At 46.2% G+C, this 21831-nt stretch overlaps 1 protein-coding gene across 6 annotated transcripts in view; it reads right to left on the bottom strand.

Annotated features, from left to right (window-relative positions):
* Positions 1-21831, bottom strand: part of NAP1L4 (nucleosome assembly protein 1 like 4) — a 1162803-nt gene that overhangs the window by 788111 nt on the left and 352861 nt on the right. For all 6 annotated transcript variants that reach the window (XM_085644739.1, XM_085644737.1, XM_085644738.1 and 3 more), the window contains one exon: positions 20897-21038. In XM_085644739.1, coding sequence (XP_085500865.1) covers positions 20897-21038 — 142 coding nt within the window. The remainder of the gene's footprint in view (positions 1-20896; positions 21039-21831) is intronic.

Raw genomic sequence — 21831 nt, 5'->3', positions numbered from 1 at the left:
CCAATGATGAAGCATGTCACCGTGGGGAAACCCTGGTGAGTGAGGGGACTCAAGAAAGAGATAATCTTTCCCTTTCTTTCAAATTGGTGTTCTTCAGGATCGAGTTGATTTCTGACACCTTCTATTCCTCCAGGTTAGGTTCTTTTGACTTGACTTACTCAGGTTGTTGTTTTGATACATGTACTAGTGGAGGGTGAACCTAACCATTAACCTCTAATTCCCCCCTTTTTTTGAGAAGTCTCAGGGACAACAGACTTCACCAACCAGCTCCCCTGAATTCCCTTGCTGGGAATTGGAAGTGCCAGCTGTTGTGCTGGGCCTTTTGAGGGACTGCGTGTCGCTGGGAGATGGAAACGCGACTCACGAAGAAGCATGTCGCCGCCGCAGCCGCTGTCGTTGCATCACTGAAGAAGGGTGTCGCTGCTACCACTGTCACATCGCATCAGCACCTCGTATCGCCGAAGAAGCATGTCTCCATCGCAGCAGACGCCGTTGCATCACCGGTGAAGCGTGTAGCCGCCGCAGCCGAAGTTGTTGCATCACTGAAGGAGGATGTTGCCGCCGTCGCCTCACATCACTGGAGAAGAGTGTCGCCGTCGCAGAACACACAGTCGCATCACCGGAGAAGCGTGTTGCAGGGCCTGTCGCGGCTCAGAAGATTCGTTGATTCGCCGCGCGGCCGTCGGGCGTGCACCCATCGTTGTCGCATCAAGAAGACGACACCATTTTGTTTCATTGCACCGGATCTTCATCGCATCACGGTGATGCTGGTCGCATCGCAACGGAAGTGCAGTAAGAAACCGACGCATCTCTCCCCACCCCAAGAAGAACCGACTCATCATTGTCTCCTACACAGCAGTAAGGAGCCGACGCATCACCGTTCTTGTGTGTAAGGAACCGACGCATCAGCTTCCCTGCAACACTCGTTGTATAGCGTTACGCATCCAAAGGTACATTGAACTTAAAGTGTCGCATTTACCATCTAAAGAGAACTAAGTTATTTCTACCATTTTAAAGTACAGTATTTTGGATTTTTGTCGTTTGTGGTCTTGTGATAAGTCTATATAAAGGAGTACTTATTTTTAGTATACAACTTGTGTGGTGTCCATCTGTACTTTTGTCACTATATTACTGTATGTGTTCACAAATGCTTTACACATTGCCTCTGAGATAAGCCTGTCTGCTCATGCAAAGCTACCAAGGGGGTGAGCAGGGGTTATTTTAGGAGTGTACCCCCCTTAACCTGACTAGACACAAGGGTCCCCATTTGATCAAAGGTACCTACCTCTGCCAACTAGAGACCCCCAAATCTAACATGTACGACTTACGGTTCTAGTCTTCGGGTGGTCAGACCCACACAAAGTGCAGGGTTGGTCGTGGGGTACTGGGGCACCCGTACGGTGCAGAGCTCAGTATCTTCGCAGAGGCTGTCAATACGGGCAATGACCTTTACCCTTGCGATTGGTGAAGACAAGGAGCGGGATAGTTATCAGCAGGTGGCCAACAGTTACCATTGCGGGTAGATCGGATGGGGGTCCGCCGTTGTTTGATTTTTGATTTGAGATTGTATTTATAAAGCGCACTATCACTCCGCGAGGAGTATCTTGGCGCTGGCGTCTTACAGTAGTGATAGCACGGATTATTGACTTGCTAAGAGTAATTAAATCAAAGCAAAGCAGCAGTCGTCCGAGATACCATAAATCCAAGTTTTGAGATCTTTCCTGAATGAAAGTTCAGTATTACAGAGTTTAATCTGGGCTGGCAACTTATTCCATGTTCTGGAACCCAAAAAGGCTAGGGTTTTTGCGCCTTTACGTTTATATCTGTAGTTGGGTAATTTTAGAAGATTTGCCGAGGAGGATCTGAGTGGCCTGGTGGTAGTATAAGGAGTGATACGTGCCGACAAAAACTTAGGGCCAATATTCGTCTTTGCCCTGAACGTGATGAGGAGGATTTTAAAGAGAATTCTTTTGTGGACCGGGAGCCAATGAAGTTTATTTAAGGCGGCAGACGCTGAGGATCTTCTGGGGAGTTTAAGTACCAGGCGGGCTGCAGCATGTTGTACCACCTGAAACTTCTTTAGAACTGATCTATTGGCTCCGGCCAGTAGCCCGTTGCAGTAGTCAATACGAGAAAGTATCAGGGCCACTGCTACGGACTTTCTAGCTGACAAAGGAAGGAACCGGAAGAATTTTTTTAGAGTTTTAATTAAGCCGAAACACGTTCCCGCGACTGCTTTAGTATGAGGAAGAAAGGAAAGGGAGTTATCAAATTGGACTCCTAAGGTTTTGGCGACCTTGACCACCTCAGGGGGTGGGGTAGCCCCGTCAGGCCACCACATCGACGGGTGGAAAGAGGTGTCAGTCCCTATGGGGAGAATCTCTGTTTTATCGGTGTTACACTTCAAATGATTAATCGACATCCATTGGAGAACAGCAGTTAGGCAGGCTTTAAAATTCATTTCAGCCTGCGTGGAGTCGTTCTCCAAGGAGATAATCATTTGAGTGTCATCTGCGTATGACAGAACCTCAATCCCGAAGGAACTGATCAAAGTGATCAGAGGGGCCATATAGACATTAAAAAGTAATGGACTTGGGGAAGATCCCTGAGGGACTCCTGCTGAAATGGGTCGTTCAGGAGAAAGGAAAGAACCAAGGGTAATGGCCTGTCTCCGTGAGGTCAGGAAGGATCTGATCCATTTCAGCACCGTGCCCGAGATGCCGCTGCATTCGAGACGTCTCAAGAGGATGTCATGAGAGATCGTGTCGAATGCAGCTGACAAATCGAGCAGAATCAGTACCCCCTTCCTACCTCTATCTGCAATCATCTTCAGGGCATCGGAAACTTCAATAAGGGCTGATTCCGTAGAATGTTTGGGACGGAATCCTGCTTGGCGAGGGTGAAGAATCTGTTGATCTTCCAGAAATTTTGTGAGCTCCTTTAAAACAAAGGTTTCTGTAATTTTTCCCAAAGTTGGAAGAAGTGAGATAGGGCGGAGATTGGAGAGCACAGCTGAGTCAATATGTTGTTTTTTTTTTAATGGTTTAACCAGTGCCAACTTCCAGTCTGCTGGGACAACGCCCAGACTAAGGGACGAATTAACAATCTGATTAATCAGAGGGTTTGCTACCTCTGACAGCTTGTGAAGAACCGATGGAGGACAGGCGTCCAAGGGCGACCCCGATTTACATTTTTGTGTGGCCATAAGGGTCATATCTAAAGATACAGGAGAGAATGCCACCAGAGAGGCAGAGCTATTCGTCGGAGAGAAGTCAAGGGAGCAATTGGCATCTGGGAAATTTTTCTGAATTGTGAGGATTTTCTCCTCAAAAAACAAGGAGATCTGATCGCATAGTAACTGAGAGGCGGGCAACTCTCTTTGCTCCGCCGTCGGTGTTGTGAAAGATTTTACAATTTGAAAAATCGTCTTCTGATTGTCTTGAGCTAAGTTGATTTTATTTGTGAAGAATTCCTTTTTTGCCAGTTGAATTTGGGAAAGATATGCTTTCCTACCTTCCCTGAAAATTGTTTTTTGTTTCTCCGTATATCCCTTTCTCCACTGCCGCTCCAATTGCCTGCAATGCAATCTGGCAAGAGCCAGTGTGAGCGTAAACCAGGGGGTATTTACATTTTTTGGTTTTAGCGGCTTGCTTCTTATGTGTGAGGGCGTAATGGCCTTGCTGATGTTAGTGAGCCAGGACTGAAAAAGGTGGGAATCAGTATCTGTATTGCCTGTTAAAGATGGGACTAGACTTTTGGCCACTGTGGTTAAATTAGGATTTTTAATAATCTGCGTCCATGAGGGCCCCTGCTGAGGATTATTAAAGGTTTTCACAATCTGTGTCATTGGAGGCATAGTAATTCTAAGGGGGATAAAGGAATGATCAGACCAGATTAGGAGAACGGGGGTATCTGCAGCAAGGTGCGATAGATTTGAGCAGACCCCATCAAGGGTGTGACCTGCCAAATGGGTGGGGCCATTCACTATTTGCTGTAGTGAAAACAAATCTAAAGTTTGAAGAAAATTATTTGTTCCAGAATCAGAGTGATCCTCTAAATGAAGATTAAAATCACCTAAAAGCGTAAAATTGGCATATTTGAGCATAAAGTAACTTAATGGGTCATTAAGTGAATTAATAAATTTTACATTTTGACCAGGAGGCCTATACATAAGAGCACCAGAGAAACAGAGTGGCATTCAGAGAAAGACAGAAACCCAAACTTTCAACATCCAGTAACGCATCCAATTCAAAGAAAGTACAGACCAATGAGTCACGAAATATAATAGCCAGTCCTCCACCTCTACCCACTGGCCAGTCCTTCCTCTGTATAAGATAGCCTGAAGGGATCGCGTCGGCAATATCTGGGCTGCTCCAGTCCTTGAGCCAGGTCTCTGTTACAAAAAGGATATCAAGTTGGGAGTCTAGAATTAGGTCCCTGATGTCTTGACTATGTTTACCCATAGATCGTGCGTTGATAAGGCCTCCAACAAGTAGACCCCCGTTCCTAGCAGTGCCAGCCGTAGAGTAGTCATTCTGATGAGAGACTCCAGTTGAGAGTACAAATGGAAGGTCTGACAGACATCTGCCACAGACACAAGCTCCATATATGCAGTCAGGATGTATAGAATGTTGGCAAAGGGAGGTCGAATTTAAACTTTTTAGGACCTCAGCGTTGTAGGTTAATCTAACTGGAAGAGCAGTATGTCCCGTCTGTCACGTCCTTGGCGCGGACGGGCGCAGACGGGCTTACCTTTGGCGCGCCACCGGCGCGCCCGCTGCGCGCGTCCGCTGCGCGTCCGGCCCAGCTTGAAGCTAAATAGCTGCCCGGCTCGAGGACTCTCGTCTCCGCCTTCCCTAGAGGAGCGAACAACAGAGGCCCTGATAGGTCAAGGCGTGGGAGGGGAATATCCGCTTCCCTCCAATCAAACGGCCACAAAGGCCGGCGTTGGACCGGGGAAGCGGAGGAATGCAAGAATAGGCGAGGACTGACGGAAGCTTCGTCAATATCAGCACATCAGAGCATCAACAAATGTAGAACGTTTATTTTTAAAAACATTTAAAAGGTGATAGTTCATTTATAAAATACAATACAGCTTTACAGGTTTAAGCTAGAAAAAGTGCAAATATGCCAAGTGCAAATAACAGAGTACGTGCAAATAGCGCAAGGAACGAAAATTTCGTCACAATTATGATTCCCCCCTAGTCTCTATAAGCATGAGTCACCAGTGAGCTATTTTAGAATTATATCAAATGAGGGATTGCCTCACCAAGTACGACGTTGTCAGATAGTCTTGGAGAGATCGCGGTCGGGCAGGCAGTGCAGGAGGCGACCAGCAGGGCCACTAGTCGGAGGTTACAGGCTCTCGGGCATGGAGCTGGGGGTAACTAGGATAGTGGGGCGGAGAGGATACCTCAAGGTAATAGAGGTTGTCCATTCGCAGGGCTTTCTTTGGGCCAGTCCTCTACCACTGCAGTCTTTGGGAGATCTTTGGTAGCAGTGAGTCACGTCAACACCAGTGTTGGTCCTCAACTACAGAGGTCCTTGTAGTTATTTTGCGCAGGGAGTCGAGTCGACAAGTGTTGGTCTTCCTTGTGGCAGTTCTTGGAGTTTGTTTCTTCTTGGACAGGTCAGCTGTCCGCAGGAGATTTGAGTCTTTGTCGAAGGCAGCAGTCCTCCCAGGGTTTCAGAGGTCACCGGCTGCAAGATGGGTCGCAGGTTCTCAGAAGCCGGAGACAGGCTGGGGCCAAAGCAGTTTTGTCTTCAGTCTTCTCTTAGGGTCGTCTTCTTGCTTCTTAGGTCACCGCAGTTCTGGAGTCCAGGTCTGGGGGAGCCGCCTAAATACTACATTTAGGATGTGTTTTAGGAGAGTAACAGTTCGGGCCAATGGGCACCTCACCTCGGGTGACTATGCCCTGTATTATGCCATGCTCCTGTGGGAGGAGGCATAGATCTAGCCCTGATTGGAGGGGCCCACAAGATAGCGGGACTGAAAAGTGTGCTTCACCTCGCTTCCCCCGACCTTAGGGGTGGGGTTGGCAGAGGTGGGAACACCTCTTATTGATTAGAATTTTTCTGCCAGTTTTCCCACCTCAAGAGGGGGTGTAAACCATGGTCTGCCATCGCCTGCTAACAGCAGAGGCTGAGTCGCATTAAAAAGGCAACAAGCCTTTGAAGCTTCCCTTCTTCGAGCACTGGTGCATCCTGGGGGAGGATGCATGACACCTCTGCCCAGGATGTGCATTGTTCCTGGATCCAGAGAGCTGGGGGTTCTCTACCCAGAGGCCTAGAAACATGTCTGGTGGTGCCTGGCTGCCTACAGCCGGTTAGAGACCACACCGGGGTTGGTATAGATTCAGGGGGCACCTCTGTGGTGCCCTATAGGTAAATGGTACAATAAATCCTACAATGGCATCAGTGTGGGTTTATTGAAAGGAGTAGTTTGTTACTAAACACTCCTGTATTCAGTGAAGCCATCATGATGCTGTGGAACTCGAGTTGTCGAGCTCTCAGCCCATGTACGCTCTATGGCTTCACTTACAATATTAGGAAATGGTGCCCAATATTGTAGGGGCATATCTGCTCAGGCAGATATGCCCTCACCTGAAGTATAGTGCACCGTGCCTTAGGGCTGTGAGGCCTGTTGGAAGGGTGACTCACCTATGCTGCCAGGCAGTGTTAGCTGTCATGGCACCCAGACAAATCAGTCTCAGGTTCAGTATCGAGCTGTTAGATGCTAGCAGAGGTGTGCTCCAGACGTGAATCTCTAGACCCCTTATTCTGAAATGTGAGAGATGGGCTTTTCAAAGGTGAAAGCTCCATCAAAGGTGATATAGTCGATGGTAATGTTTATGGTAATGTGGTCTACGGGACAGTTGTTGATGGTCTCGTTGAAGGGTCAGTCAAAAATGTTTTTTTCATCGGTGGATTGGTCCTCCAATGGATGAGCCTTTTGGGGTATCGTCGATATCTTCTTTTTTGGGCTTTGCACAAGTAGGTGTTCCTTCCCTTTAGTTTGCGGCATCAATGAATGGTCGTCAACAATAGTCATAGGCGGTGTCGTAGACTAAGTTTTCCCAGACAGTATGGCAGATGTTACAGTTTTTGCCACAGGAGAGGAAGAAGGGGGCATGGAGTGCCTCTTTTTGTGTTGTCTCTCAGGTGACATTGGTCTATCAGTATATCAACCTCTCTCAGTACTTTTTCAAGGCGCTTCTCATGTGGTTTGCCAGAAGCTTAGTTTTTTTTTTTCATTTAAAAAAAAATAAACTTTATTAGATCATATAACATTGTGTGGAACCCAGCCTTCTCTGGAATGAAGACCATCTAGGTTTTTAGCCATCAGAAGCATAGTCTTAGGCGCTATTTTTGCAATTGAAGGCTGAGGAGTTTTTGGCCTTCACTGCTATTTTGTCCATGGGTCTCAGACTTATTCCTTGAGGAGGGGTGTTCAGCAGATTTTATTTTCGGAAGCCATCTTAAAAGCCTTCTTTCAGCCGCCACCAGGGATCTGCTTCCCATTGAAAAATGTGCCCAATCAGGCAGTGGCTCTAAGGGGTGCATCTCCTTCCTTTACGCTCTTATTCAGTCCTTAGGCCCCCACACCACCCCAAGATACAGAGGCTTCTGGGATACCCTCATAGATACTCCTCCCGAGAGAAAACAATGGGAACGCCCACACAACGAAATTACAAAATGTAACCAATCAATGTACTTGCGGGAAGCACACTACAAGGTTGTGTACGACTGGTATCTATACCCTCAGAAACTACATAGGATTTTTCCCAATACCTCAGACAGATGTTGGAGGGGGTGTGGCCTTCTGGGCGACTTTAAACATATCTGGTGGGACTGCCCACATATCCAGCCTTTCTGGAAGGAGATCCTCTCTCAAATTAAGCTTATTTTAGGTTACCCAATCCCGCAGACCCTAGAACACACCCTGTTAAGGATAATAAACCCCCTTTTAAAGCGTCAAACGCGAAGTGATCGTTCGATTATGTGGCTGTGCCTGTGCCTGGGGGCCACAAAAATGGCCTTAGCAGCTGCATGGAAGCGACCAGAGGCACCCTCACTGACTCAGGGGCACGCAAGACTGTGGAGGGCATTGGCCCTCGAGCGAATGGCGGACATTATGGATGACACCAGGAAGGAATTTGAATATACCTGGTCCCTGCTGGTGGGCTACCTCTCTGAAGGGCTTCCACTTACGGCCTGCTGGCCAAGGCTTAGGGCCCTCAACTTGTTCCTCATCTAGGGGCATAGCTTCCCCGCCGCTTGTGTGCGCCACCCAAAATTAACAAGGAGAACACAGACACCGCACCCCACCAATACACATATTTAGTTTATGGCATCACGGCACCCTTGTTTTTTGTTGTTCTACTGTTTTGTTATATCTGTCATAGATCTTGAGACGAAGATGACACTCATACTAGCTCTCTGTAACTCCTGGCTCTCCCCCTCGATTTGCTCTGTTTGTATGTATTGTCTATGCTGCTTGTCTGTGGTCATATTAAAACCAAACAAACAGATTTTGACAAAAAAAAAGCCTTCTTCCTTGATCACTGAGAATTTTAGCTGAAAATGTTCTTCAGAATTTAGCAGTCCCTGGACTTATGTATCGATGTAAGCAATAAAGGCACATTTTCTGCAGGTCATCTGTGAAAATTATTTCCCCCCCCAGGAATATCAAGTCTTGAAGTCCTCCTAGAAGCTTCCATACTCCAGTGTTTTTCAGCTCTCTAACCCTTTATCAAAGTGGCTGGGGATTAAATTTACACACCAAAAAAAGAGTTTTAAAGAAACTTTCTCAATTTATAGACTTAACTGAACTGAAGAAAGAGCAAAGTTCTGGAACTCCCTTTCACATGACATGCAGTAGAAATCTGAGGTGTGATGACCTCTGGGAGGGGTGAGTCAGAGAGCACGCTCACCTTAGTGGATGAAGGTTGGCCCTTTAACAATGACGTGAACACGTTAACAAAGCGGCATTGTTTATAGACTATAGTCATTGACAGGAAGGCACTACCTTTTACTGCTTTACTGTTAAATTCGCTGAAGGGCTCCCACGTTGATGACCGGTAATGAACTCAACAAGAGAAGCTATGAAAGATCCAATGCTGGAGAGTATAGAAATTCCACATAACTGAGGTCATCACTAATGGAATAGTTTGCTTGGCCGAATGAAGAGAAGACAAAAAATTACTTGAAATATCTTTTTCTTATTTGTGGATGAAGTAACGAATTACTCATGCTAGTGCTGATAGCTAATTATTCACTTTATTAAAACACCACGGGCCATATGTAGGAAGCTGTTTTGCGATCGCAAACACTGCGAATCGCAAAAATCAGGGTGTATGCGATCGCAAAACGGACCGTTCCTATGTAGGAAAGGTTTCAGCTGCACAAAAATGGGAATCGCTAATTTAGCGATTACCATTTTTGCATGCCAATGATTCTGCGAATAATTATGCGAATTCGCAATCAGCGTCACATCATTTGCGATATTCCCTACTACCGTTCCCACTAAATGCGAATTCGCAAATTGAGATGTTGGTAAAAGTCGCAGTTTGCAAAATTTGCATTTTTGCATTTCTCAATTACCACCAACTCTGAGCAGGTGGTAACCAGGTGCTACCTATTTAAACAGGTCCACAATGCCACTGGGATATCCCACCATGGCTGGGCTGAATGTTCTAGCCAGGGGCTGCGAATCACAGATGCTACACAGAGAAGGAGATGCCAGGAAAGGATCTACAGAGCACACATAACCCTCTTCCAGCTGACCGAGGAGGAGATCCATGTGAATTACAGGCTGCACCCAGACAGCATCCTGGAGTTAATAGAAGAGCTGAGACCCATACTGGAACACCCAACACGCATGGCACACACCATTCCCACCCATGTCCAGGACCTGTGCTCACAGCACTTCCTGGCATCAGGTAGTTTTCATGGGGTGATAGTGCACTCTGAGAGACCCCTCCTGCTGTGGCTATCGCGCTTCTTCCACGCTTTCCTTGATGCAATGGTTCAGAGGCTGCATCACCACATCCAATTTCCCAGCACACAACAGACACTAGATCAGACCGAGCTGGAATTCTACCAAATAGCCCAATTCCCCCACGTCATTGGCTGCGTAGATGGGACCCATGTCGCACTCTCACCCCCATCACAGAACGAGTATGTGTTTAGGAACAGAAAGTCATATCACTCCCTGCACATTCAGGTAGCGTGCAACGCAAAACATATAATCACTGATGTTGTGGCAAAATACCCAGGAAGCACATAGAACTCATTCATTTTTTGCCACTGTGGATTAATCGCAGACTCACAAATGGCGAGTTTGGAGAGGGCTACCTGCTAGGTAAATGCATGGCTTAGAGACACACAACCAGTAAAGGTTTGAAGTGGCAGTACAGTATTGAACATAAATCTACTTTTACCCTGCAGGTGACAGTGCGTATGCTGTACAGGACTACATCCTGACACCGTACCTGAATCCAGCCACTGCAGGTGAGCGGAGGTACAACAGCGCCCACAGAGCCACACTGTGCCATTGAGAGGACCTTCGGAATCCTTAAGAGCCGTTTCCACTGCCTCCATAAGAGTGGAGGTGCGCTGCAGTACAGCCCTGAGACATGTTTCAAAATCGTGGTTGCCTGTGCAATGCTACACAACATCGCTACCAAGAAAGGCACCCAGTAGATCTGACAGGTTCAGACACCTCAGATGAGGAGGGAACAGCTCCACGTCGCAGACCAGCAGGTGGGGCCGGGGCGGCTGTCGGGCGTCTGAGACGAGATGAGATCACACATAACTACTTCTAGGTGAGTAATAAGGACACAATGCCACAGAATGGTGCTCAACTGTGATGTTTTTTCCTTTGATGTAGGAATACATCTGTCACACAGCGTGACTTTGATATTGCTTGCACATGTTTGTGCCACAGTGCAAGTATTTCCATCAGCCATTAAGTCCAGATCTTCAGTGTTGCTTCACAGATAGCCATAAGTCCCTGATGTTTCTTCACCTCCTACGTGCACGCCCTGTTGCCCCTCGCTCAGGGTGCCCACTGCCCGCCCTGGAGTCATCATCTCCCCTGGCGCACACTCCGGCGTCTGTCTGGTGGAATTGGTGGAGTGATGCTGTTCCTGCTGGACTGTTCGTCTGTATCCAAAGTGCTAAGTGGGCCTATGCCACCTGTCGCAGCCGCGCGCATCTGGTCCACTGCATGTGTAACCTGAACCAGGCTCCTGCCCACGTCCCGGCAGCAGTGGGCCATCTTATGCCGCATACTGACACATATTCGGGCCAGCAGGGATGTGGCGGTTGATAGGCAGTTGACAGCTCTTCTGTACAAGTCCAGCCGGTTGTGAAGACGCTGTCTCTCCCTGCACCTGGCTCTCCTCATCTCCCTGCACAGTCCTTCCAGTGCACCTGTCATGGCCATTACACCAACCTGCATCTCTGTCATATTATGATTGTGTGCAAACAATTGGCGCTGTATTGATCTGATTCCTTTAACTTGTAGGCGCTGTGCTTTCAGCATGCTGCCTTCAAGGTCCAAGAACACCATGTCTCTGTCGGCAGGAGCAGTGCTGGTGGACGGCTGTACCCTGCGTCTCGACCCACTCCCTTCACTGGACTGTACAGGGGACTGTGTTGTCTGCTGTCCTGCACTCAGCCTCTGGACTGGCTGTGTCTCTCCTGCTGTGTCTATTGCCTCTGCCTCCAGCAGTGGTAGAGGTGGCACTATGTTGCGCCGTCTGCATGGCGCGGGGATTGCTGGTCTCACTTCGCCCTGCTCCTTCTGCCCTGCCTCGCCCTCATTTTCTCGTGTGTCCTCCCCTTCTGCCAAGGTTTCCTGTGTTGTTGGTGGTGCTGTGAATTTAAATGCACACATTAATTCTGTGTCCTGTCTCGCATTTGTAATGCATTACAGTTTACAATTATTAAATCACATGAATACGATCTGTCTGTTTTATTCATTTCCTGGATGACTCATCCCTATTCCACCTTGCTATCTCACTGCTCCAGGTATCAGTGCATGCGACTACATCTCCCATAATGCATTTCTGGGTGTGCTTGTGGACATGTACTAGAGTTGTATTAATGTTTGGGGGTGTGAGCGGGTTGAGTATGTATCAGGGGATTTTGGCATGCATCTTACCTTGTCTGGTGTCTGGGTGTTCAGGGCTGTTCAGGTCAGCCACGCCACTCACACTGTCAGGTTGAAGGGTGCCCTCCACCAACTCCTCCAGGGGCGTTGTCTTTTGCTGTGGATGTTCCACCACCGGTTTTTTGACCTCAGCCAATCTTGTAGCCACATTCTCCTTTGACTTTTTCTGCATGTCGTACCACCTTTTACTGAGGTCTTCGACTGAGCGGTGTGTCAGGCCAATTGCATTTACTTTCTCCTGGATGTCAGTCCATATTTTTGGTTTTCGTGCCTCTGGCACACGTAGTGAGTTTTTACAGGAGGTCATGGCTGCTGACTTTTTCCTGGGTGAGGACCTCCAGCTCCCTTTTGCTAAATTTTTGTTTCCTCTTTCTGGGAGTTTCTTCCTGCTGCTTCTCCGTCCCCTGGGACTCCATTTCTCCTGCTTTCAGTTGCGGAGCACAAATCTCCAACTCTCCTCACAGGCTCTCACTCAGCTTCTGGCAATCAGGTGCAGCATGGGCAGTCACACTTCCTGGTTGTGATGTCATCATTCTGCACCTGAATTGCCGATTCTCAGAATTGCGATTCCTTATTTGCGTTCTCGCAATTAAGGAATCACAATTTGAGTAATCTTTATGAAATTCTGTGAATTTTTAGGAATCGCAATTTTTTTGCGATACTTTACTTACATCGGAATTCGCACTTCTCGAAATACGAATCGCTGAAAATCGCAATTTCAGAATCACAATTTCATTTTTACCTACATATGGCCCCACATCTTTTACTCAAAATTGAAATGCAGCATAGTGGCCTCAGCAGTGCAGTAAGCAGCATCAGCATTAAAAACACCCACAGTAAATAACTAATTGAACATTAAGCACAGCAATTACAGTGCTTCTAGTTGGACAAAAATCATCTGACTGCTGATAACATTGATCGAAATATGCTTCTAAACAAACTGAGGTTGACTAACACTTGTATTTACAAAAAATGTTTAGGTTTTTTAAACCTTTTTTATTGTCATTTGCTCAAAAAAAGAAAAACAAACAGTGCTGGTTACACTTAGCAATGTCCATTATCTTGACACATACATTATTGGCTGTATACACAGGTAATGCCTTGTAGAGAGCTGCCGTAATTCAAGAAATAATTTTAAAGCAGTAGAATCAACAAGACTTGAGTTTGGTGAAATCCTGAATTAAAAAGTCAAAAAAACGAAATTAACAATTGATCTTTCAATGCCGATTCCTAATGTTTTAAATCAATTTAGGAGTTCTGCAAATTGACCAAAGGCTATACTTTTATCATTGGATAACACTTCACCCCATGAAACAACTCAATTGCAAACGCACGCAAAGGCCGATGGAATGTGTGGGAGGAGTCCGACCCACACGGAGAAGTCTCTTGGAAGTCTAGAGTGATTCCAAGAAGCCCTCTCCTAGAGCAGTGCATTCGCGCTGCACTAGGCTCGACCTAAAAACGGCCTCAAAATAGCTTTTTACCAAACGCTCTGCACCTTATTGAGAAATATTTTTGATATTCATTTCACTGCTTGGTGGAAATATTATCCATCAGGGTCAAGTGAGGACTGAGCACTGTTTGAGATTTTAGTGAAGTTTCCTGCTTTTCCCATTCCTTAGCAACAAATGTAAGTTTTAGGAACAGTGACATACATTTCCAGCATAGTAGCATTAATGTCTTCTTATTCTCAGATGGGCTCTTCTACCAACAACTTTTTTGAACCTTTCTTTAAATTAGATTTTTTTTTTTTTTTTTTTTTTAATCAATGAAGTTGTAAGCTGGTTCTTGATCTTGGTCTTTTTTTTATATGCCTTATTAGCATTTCAATTCACATACTTATATGCATTTACAAAAGCAGTGGTCAAAGTAGTAAATCAATAGTGCATCACTTTTCGTTGTTTGTACATAGTCACGTAAAATACATTTTCGTCACACCTTCATGTCAACTGTTCGTAAGCTTTCGGTTTACTCCACTCCATAACTACAGTATAGCAAGCCACCATCTACTGCTCTATACATATGTGGATCCTTGGGGAGTCACAAGTATTACCACCCTTTACAGACATTTTATCAGGCAATATAAAAACTAGGTATACTGAACTTTTATGAACAAATTAACAGCGTGTTGTCCAGTGGGCCTTTCTGTCATATACTTATGTAGGAGATGGTCTCTTCTCGGGGGGGGGAAGCTTATGTATTACTAAGGTGAGGATTTTTATAGTCGTATGGGGGGAAAAGGGATTCCGCGTCTAGGCCACATGTGTGTCTTATATCTGATGGAACACTTCAGGGAGCGACTGCAGCACTCTCGGTTAGGCCCCCCTCATCTGCACTGCTATCTGAGTCCACTAAGTTTCTACTATACCAGGCTTGCAGCACCTCCGTCCACATTCCTGTTAGTGGACAGCGATCAACCCCTCAGGTATCCTCTGTTGCCAGTGCCCTCTCTTCCACTTTGGCCCACATATCAACATCATTCTCGCATGCCACCATTGTGGGGCCCATCCCCCCTCTCCCTCCACATCAGTGCTATCCATCTCCCTGCTACGACCAAGGCCAAGTCTGCAAATTGGGTTCCTACCTTTCTGGCCTTAGGTCGGGGAAACACTACCAATAGACAAACCTCCTCTGAGCAGGGGAGTGTGCGAGCCTGTACTCAATTGATGGTGGCTATCACTGACTCCCAAAAGCCCTGCAACCGTGAGCATTCCCACATCATGTGTGCAAACCCAGCATCCAGTTATCTGCATTAGGGGCAGCAACGGTCGTCCCCTTGATACATAACTCTCAATCTGTGTGGGGTCAAATAGGCCATGTATATATAGTAAAATTGGATCAACAAAAAGATGATCTACACCCACTATTTTCAAATTATTTCAATAATACATCCAAATTGAGATAGGCTATTGTGGGGATACTGATTAGATCCCAACATGTATATCAAATCACAATTAATGAATCGCAATCAGATCCATGGTGACGTTTTTGTTGGTTCTGAAATTCTTTATTCTTTACAAAAATTGGTCCTCCAAAAGTAGCCAAAGTGTTTCGTCCCGTCGTGGGATTTTTTGATTTTGAAAGTGGGGACTGCACACGAAGATTGACTATGCTCACAAAGTATGTACTAGGTGCGGTGGCCGACAAGGGCCTGAACCCATTCTTGATGAATCAGACTGCAACCAAGGATCGGTAATCATTACTTATACAACTAAGATTAACATCTTTTAACCTGATACCATGCATCAGAAAGAAGGAAATTAAAAAACAAAAATAAGCCCTGAAGAAGTCCCAAGATGGGACGAAACGCGTTGGCTACTTTTGGAGGACCAATTTTTGTAAAGAATAAAGAATTTTACAACCAACAAAAACGTCTCCATGGATCTGATTGCAATTAATTATATGTTATTTGATATACTTGTTGGGATCTAATCAGTATCACAATAGCCTATCTCAATTTGGATGTATTATTGAAATCATTTGAAAATAGTGGGTGCTGATAGTCTTTCTGTTTGTGTACGGGTGGATATTCTCCTCTAACAGAGGATTAGGAGGCTTTTTCCCGTGATCTTAGCACCACTTAGACAACACCCCTACAGTGTAAAAAGTGCGGTATTCTATGTCTAAGGTCTCCTTAGTTAAATTGGATGAGCTCAAATTTGGTGTTTCTAGATACCCATCTCGGGCTCCCCAAAACTCGACTACACTCCTTGTCCAACAGATCCCTGCCTATTATTACGCCCCATTTTTCACATGTCCGTTCTAAGTGTTTCATGATCATCTAGAGCTGTGCCTTGTATATCCATTTTACCAGGAGTCGAGCAGCCCCTAGCGCCTGAAGGAACCCATGTGTCTTCAGCTCCTGCTGTCTGCTCCACAACAGATCCTCCAAATATCCTCACCACGACATGATAGGTCAGGAACTGACCCTGTGGCAGAGAACATTGGGACAGACAATCATCCAGTGGGGTGAGTTCCCCTTGTTGGAAGCAGTCACTCACCGTAATGACCCCAGCTGATGTCCATTCTGACACTTAACCCCTCGTAAATGGGAAGAGGGTATCGCCATGTGGGAGCCCCACCAGGGGAAAAAACAGTGTGTAGAGGGGAGCCAGAGGCACCTCCTCCCGCATTTCAACGCCGTCTGCAACACCCCCTACACCTCCTAAGCCTATGGGACCCAGTGTCACCAGGTTTCTCCCGTCCAACGATTGGGATAAACACTGGGGTTGGGCGGATAGACAGTACAATTCAAAATCCTGGGTTACCAGACCTCCTTCCTCCGGCGCCCTCCACAACACAGCCAAGGATACAGCAGTGTGTCTAGATTCTCAAACCAAGAGGGCGGAACCACCACAGAGAGGTTCATGAAAAAGTACAGAAGCCGAGGGAGCATGATCATCTTGCACAGTGCTATGCAGGCCATAATGGACAGTTTCAGGGAGAGCCAGAATTGGACATTCGCCTTGAGTGATCATACCACTGGCTTTAAATTGCCGTCTTGGACGTCCTCTAAGGTATGAAATACCTGTACACCTAGATATTTAAAGTAGTGAGGGGCACCAGACTAGGCTCTCAGGTAAGTCGGCTGGGCACTGAACCCCGTACAGTAACGGGAAGATATAATGCCTTGATTTATTTACTTTAAGACCCGCCAAGACAGAGAGAGTAGTCCCCCAGGTGTGCTAGGGTCTGGGTCACCCCTTGGCATCTGTCACCCAAGTACAGCAATAAGTAACCAGCGTAGAGAGATATGAGATGGTCTTCCCTTCTAAGTGTAAGCCATGGAGTCTTCTCCGTTGTCTAAAGAGTTCTGCCAGAGTCTCAATGGCCAAAGCAAACAGAAGTGGAGACAAAGGGCATCCGTGTATAGTACCCCTACAAATGTTATAGGAGTCTGAGATCACTCCGCCTGTCCGGACCCGCGCTGTTGTGAGTGTGCACAATTAGCGTACCATCTAATCAATCCATTCCACATTCTCATCCGGTTCATCACCGCACATAAAAAGTTCCACCTCACAAAGTTGAATTCCAGTCTCTAAGGCTTCTAGTTAAAGGCCGGCATCAGAGTGATGCATGACATGGAAAAGTCTGCAAAGATTACCGGGTGTGGACCTAGCCGGTATGAAACAGTTTTGGTCCTCGTGTATGAGATGTGGCATATGAGGTAAGAGCCAAATTGCCAATATATTACCCAAAACCTTAAAGTCAATGTTCAACATGGAAAGGGGTGGAACTCCGATGTGCGTACTGCCGAAGACACTGCCTTCAGAAGGGGGACAATTTGGGAAAAAGGGGGTGGTGATGGACAGAGTTTCTGAATGATGCAGAATACTCTTACCAAGTCAAGAGATCATGGTTTTAATCCATCACCGTTTTTTAGCTCACTGCACCATCCCACCTCAGAACCTGGCTACATGCAAATTAGTCTGTACCTGTCCCAGTGCATGATGGGAACAGGGCAAACCAAACTACCAAGCAAATTCTTATACTGGGAAGGAAACAAGCTTCCGGGGACCGGTTTCTGGCATCACAGCCTTCGTCGGCCCGGCTTGCCTGAATCCTGATGGTGCAATGAGCAAGGGACTCACGTCTGAGCATACCCTCCCACACTAAGTGTGGATAAAAACGATTTGGGAAAAAGGGGGTGGTGATGGACAGAGTTTCTGAATGATGCAGAATACTCTTACCAAGTCAAGAGATCATGGTTTTAATCCATCACCGTTTTTTAGCTCACTGCACCATCCCAGCTCAGAACCTGGCTACATGCAAATTAGTCTGTACCTGTCCCAGTGCATGATGGGAACAGGGCAAACCAAACTACCAAGCCAATTCTTATACTGGGAAGGAAACAAGCTTCCAGTGCATCGCTAGTAGAATCCAGCAGCAACCCCTTACTCAGCGCCTCAGCATATAGTGCCTCCAATTTACGGACTATGGTTGGTGGAAAGGCAGAGTAAAACTCCGCCAGTAGGCCATCTGCCCCAGAGTCTTCCCTGTGGCCATCTCTTTAATGGCCGCTCTCACCTCCTGCTTCATAACTGGCCCCAAAAATCCCTCCAATATTGCGGGGTCTAGTGTCCTTAGTGTCAGGGGTGTCAAGAACTATGTTAGGCTTTCCAGCTTTTGTGGCAGCGATTCCCTGTATATGATCTCATAATACGCACTAAAGGCAACATTAATAGCCGTCGGTGAGTGTATCACTTTCCCCTCATCTGTCGTAGTTTGGGTGATGGGGGAGCCCTTGGTCTCAGGGCGCACCAACCACGCAAGGATTCTACCCGATCTGCCTCCCTCTTCGTGCACTTTCGCTTGGTATTCTCGCAGGTTTAAGCATCTCAATCATTCTAAGGCACTACTGCATTTACCCCTCATGTCTTCAAGTTGTTTATGAGGAAACGTACTGGACATCAATTTGGTGCCTTGGTCGTGTAGGCTTTTCTCTTGAGTGTTAAGTTCCCCAAGTATTTCTCTCCTCACCTCTACTGTTTGTCCCATACAATGCCCCCTCATCATCACCTTAAAGGCTTCCCACTCTATCATTGGGGAACTGGCTATGCCCCGAGTAAGCTGGAAATATTCTGACATGGCCATCTGTAGTGAACCCCTAAAGGCTGTATATTCAAGGAAAGCAGGATTAGTGGCCAGGTGGGGGCACGTGGGCTCAGAAACAGGGCAGAAGCATAGCAGAAGTGGGTTGTGGTCTGACAGTGTGTGTTTCACAGGAGGCTCAGGCAGGCAAAGCAAACAAACATATCCAGTCTAGTGTGCAGGCTATAAAGATGGAAGTAATAGGAGTAATCGCTCAATAGTCCATATTATACCCTCCAAATATCTTGCAGGTAAACACTGTTCCCTCCAATCTTGAAACCCCATCGTTGTCTTAGAGGCCAACATGCCATGCAACGGGAGAGACAACATATCCAAATCTACATTTTCTACGCAGTTAAAATAGCCCACAAGGAGGAGGTCGTTTGTACCCATGGACAAAAGGGGCGTGGACAGATTTCGTAGACTTTGGAGTTGGTCCTGTTTCAGGGCATAAATGCTTCCAAGTGTAATCTCCTTTACCAGTAGCCTGCCTTTTACTATCACATAGCGGCACTCTGGGTCAATACTTGAATGCTCTTCCTGAAAGGGTGTTTCAAACCTGATCCACAACAGTGCGCCTCTCGAAAAATGAGGAATAAGAGGTTGCATACAACTGGCCTCACTATCTTCGTCGCAAGCGGGTACCCTTCTCCGCTGTGAGGTGGGTCTCCTGCAACATCACTATGTGTGCCCACCTGCGGTTAATGTAGCTATGTATTTTGTGGCATTTGGCCACTGTCCCCATCCCTCTCATATTCTAGGACAAATATTTCACCTCATGGTGTAACTGCCTCGCATGCGTAATAAGGGTAAGTACCAGTTCCTGCAGCCCCTCAATCCTTTCCTCCTATTCCAACCCCCCCTTGCCTGTGGCAAGACCCTTTGTGGCCTCCCAGACAACCGCTAAACATCCCAAACATGTACCTCCTCTTCCTAAGGGCAGCTTCGCAACTGCTGCCTGTCCAAACCTTTAAATAGAAAAACATTGAGAAGATAGCCCCCTCTAGCCTCCTGGTAGGGACAATCTGGACGGGGGTAGGCTATAGAGTGTTAGGCATGTGTTCTCCCATGCAGCCTGTTACGCATTCATGTCGCATGCCGGTGTGTGTCCCCCAACCTCAGGCTACTGCGTGCCCCCTCCAATCCCTATTGTACCTACCCATCTCCACAAGCAGGAAAAGTCTTTCGGTACCCATCATTCCTCAAAGAAGGTCCATACTATTAATGTTTTAGTTAAATCAGTTTATCCACTTATTTCAGGGTCACGAAAGGCAGTGCTGCGTTGCTCAGGTCTGAATCGCCCAGGGGCTGAGTGTCCTGATTTACGGTGCATGGACACATCCGTGCCTCCCTCTGCTGTCTGTGTCGACATGATCTGTGCCACAGCTTGTAGCATGGCCAATTTCTCACAGCTCTTGCCAGCAGGAAAAGGCAGGACAGCTCTCTCTGAACGCATTTGTAATGCAATAGGTCTTGCATTTGCGAGAGTTCAAGCTACTGGCATTGTAAATGACAATACCTTTAATTTATCTGTTTTAAAAAAATTAAACTCTCATAAATGCGAGACCTATTGCATTGCAAATGCTTGTTTGTCCAGCTATTATTCCTAGGGTCTGACAGGGCAAAAGGAGGGCTGTTTAAGTTTCCATTAAGCGAAGCAAGGAATGAAGACACTGATGTTAGGCACAGGCCTTCAACAAATGGCTTGTGCCACAACACCCAGTGCATCGATCCTATGACCATTCTTATCCTGAATATCTTGTGCCGTGCAGATAAAAGCTGCCAAATGCGTAACTGAAGGTAACACAAAAATAAAAGTTGTAAAATGTTGTCAGTTGCTCACTCACAGAAAAAACACTATTGCAAATGAAATCGCTCGACAGTGGCTAAAAATCAGGAACATAAGTGCAACAAAATTGAACTTCACACTTTAGACAAGAAGTACACAAAAGAACATTATTTCCTTCCACGTTGAAGTTATCTCCAGTGTTGCAATAAGCAAGTGAAAACATGATAGGCATTTAGATGTCTTCAAAATTACAGTAAAGGCAAACTGAAGTAAATAATCGACAAAATGAAATGTGCTATTTCCTGGTATAAGATACTTATGAGGGTCCGCAATCCTACCTTTTCCAAGAGAGGCTGGTATAGTGCTGCATATTTTATCTCCAGCTCATGAACCTCTTCATAAAACTTTGCTTCTATGTGAGCACATTTAACTTGCAGTTGTTTCAGTGCATTAATTCTTCTCTTAACTGCTTTCGGTAAACTAGAAATAAATAAGGTTTTATTTTAGGTACAAGACGTATGACAGTTGAACAAACAAAATTACAGTACGTCTTAGAATTTTACCCTTTCAACTACACCATACAATCCAAATTTAACTAAGCAAAATTCAAGGAACACTAATGAATTCGGCAAAATGCATTTAAAACTCAGCTTTCAAAATACTTACAAAAACATGGACCCCGCCGTCCCTGTTAAACATTGTGGAAAAATCTCTCCTCTTTTTCAAGGGTCATACTGAAAAAGTTAGCTATTCCTATTTTTATTGCTGTCAGCAACACCTTAGGGGCAGCAATTTCAACCCTTTTTAGGTCTCGCCTGAGCCAGCGCTGCACTGCGAGGCTTCTAGTAAAGACTTTCAACTCTGAGCACACGCTTGTGTGTGTGCTTTTTTTTGTTGCTCACACGCTATTGGCCTTTGCATGCGTCTTTCTAAGTAAGACAGCACGCAATTGGCTAAAGGCGGGTGCATGTCCTACCTTCTCTCTCCCCTGGTCTAGGGAGCTTAGGAGCGAGCAGCAGCACGGCAGGGTGCCAGCTGCATACCTCGCATTCCTTACAGTGCACGCACACCACACTTGTTTTACATGGCGCGTGATTTTCTCCCAGCCACGTACATACCGAACGCTATACATCATGTCACAAAAGGGTGGTTGCTCGGTCTAACTTCAGATTAAATTTTTCCATTAGGTCATGTCCCTTAATGTCAGTAATGCACAAAAATATAACAGAGGTGGTTCCTAGCACCATTAATAATGTTGGAACCATTTATTGGC

This window comes from Triturus cristatus, chromosome 3_1 (assembly GCF_964204655.1).
Source record: "Triturus cristatus chromosome 3_1, aTriCri1.1, whole genome shotgun sequence".
Classification (NCBI taxonomy): Eukaryota; Metazoa; Chordata; class Amphibia; order Caudata; family Salamandridae; genus Triturus; species Triturus cristatus.
Note: the sequence above shows the minus strand (reverse complement) of the source record. Positions and strands in the feature narration are given on the sequence as shown.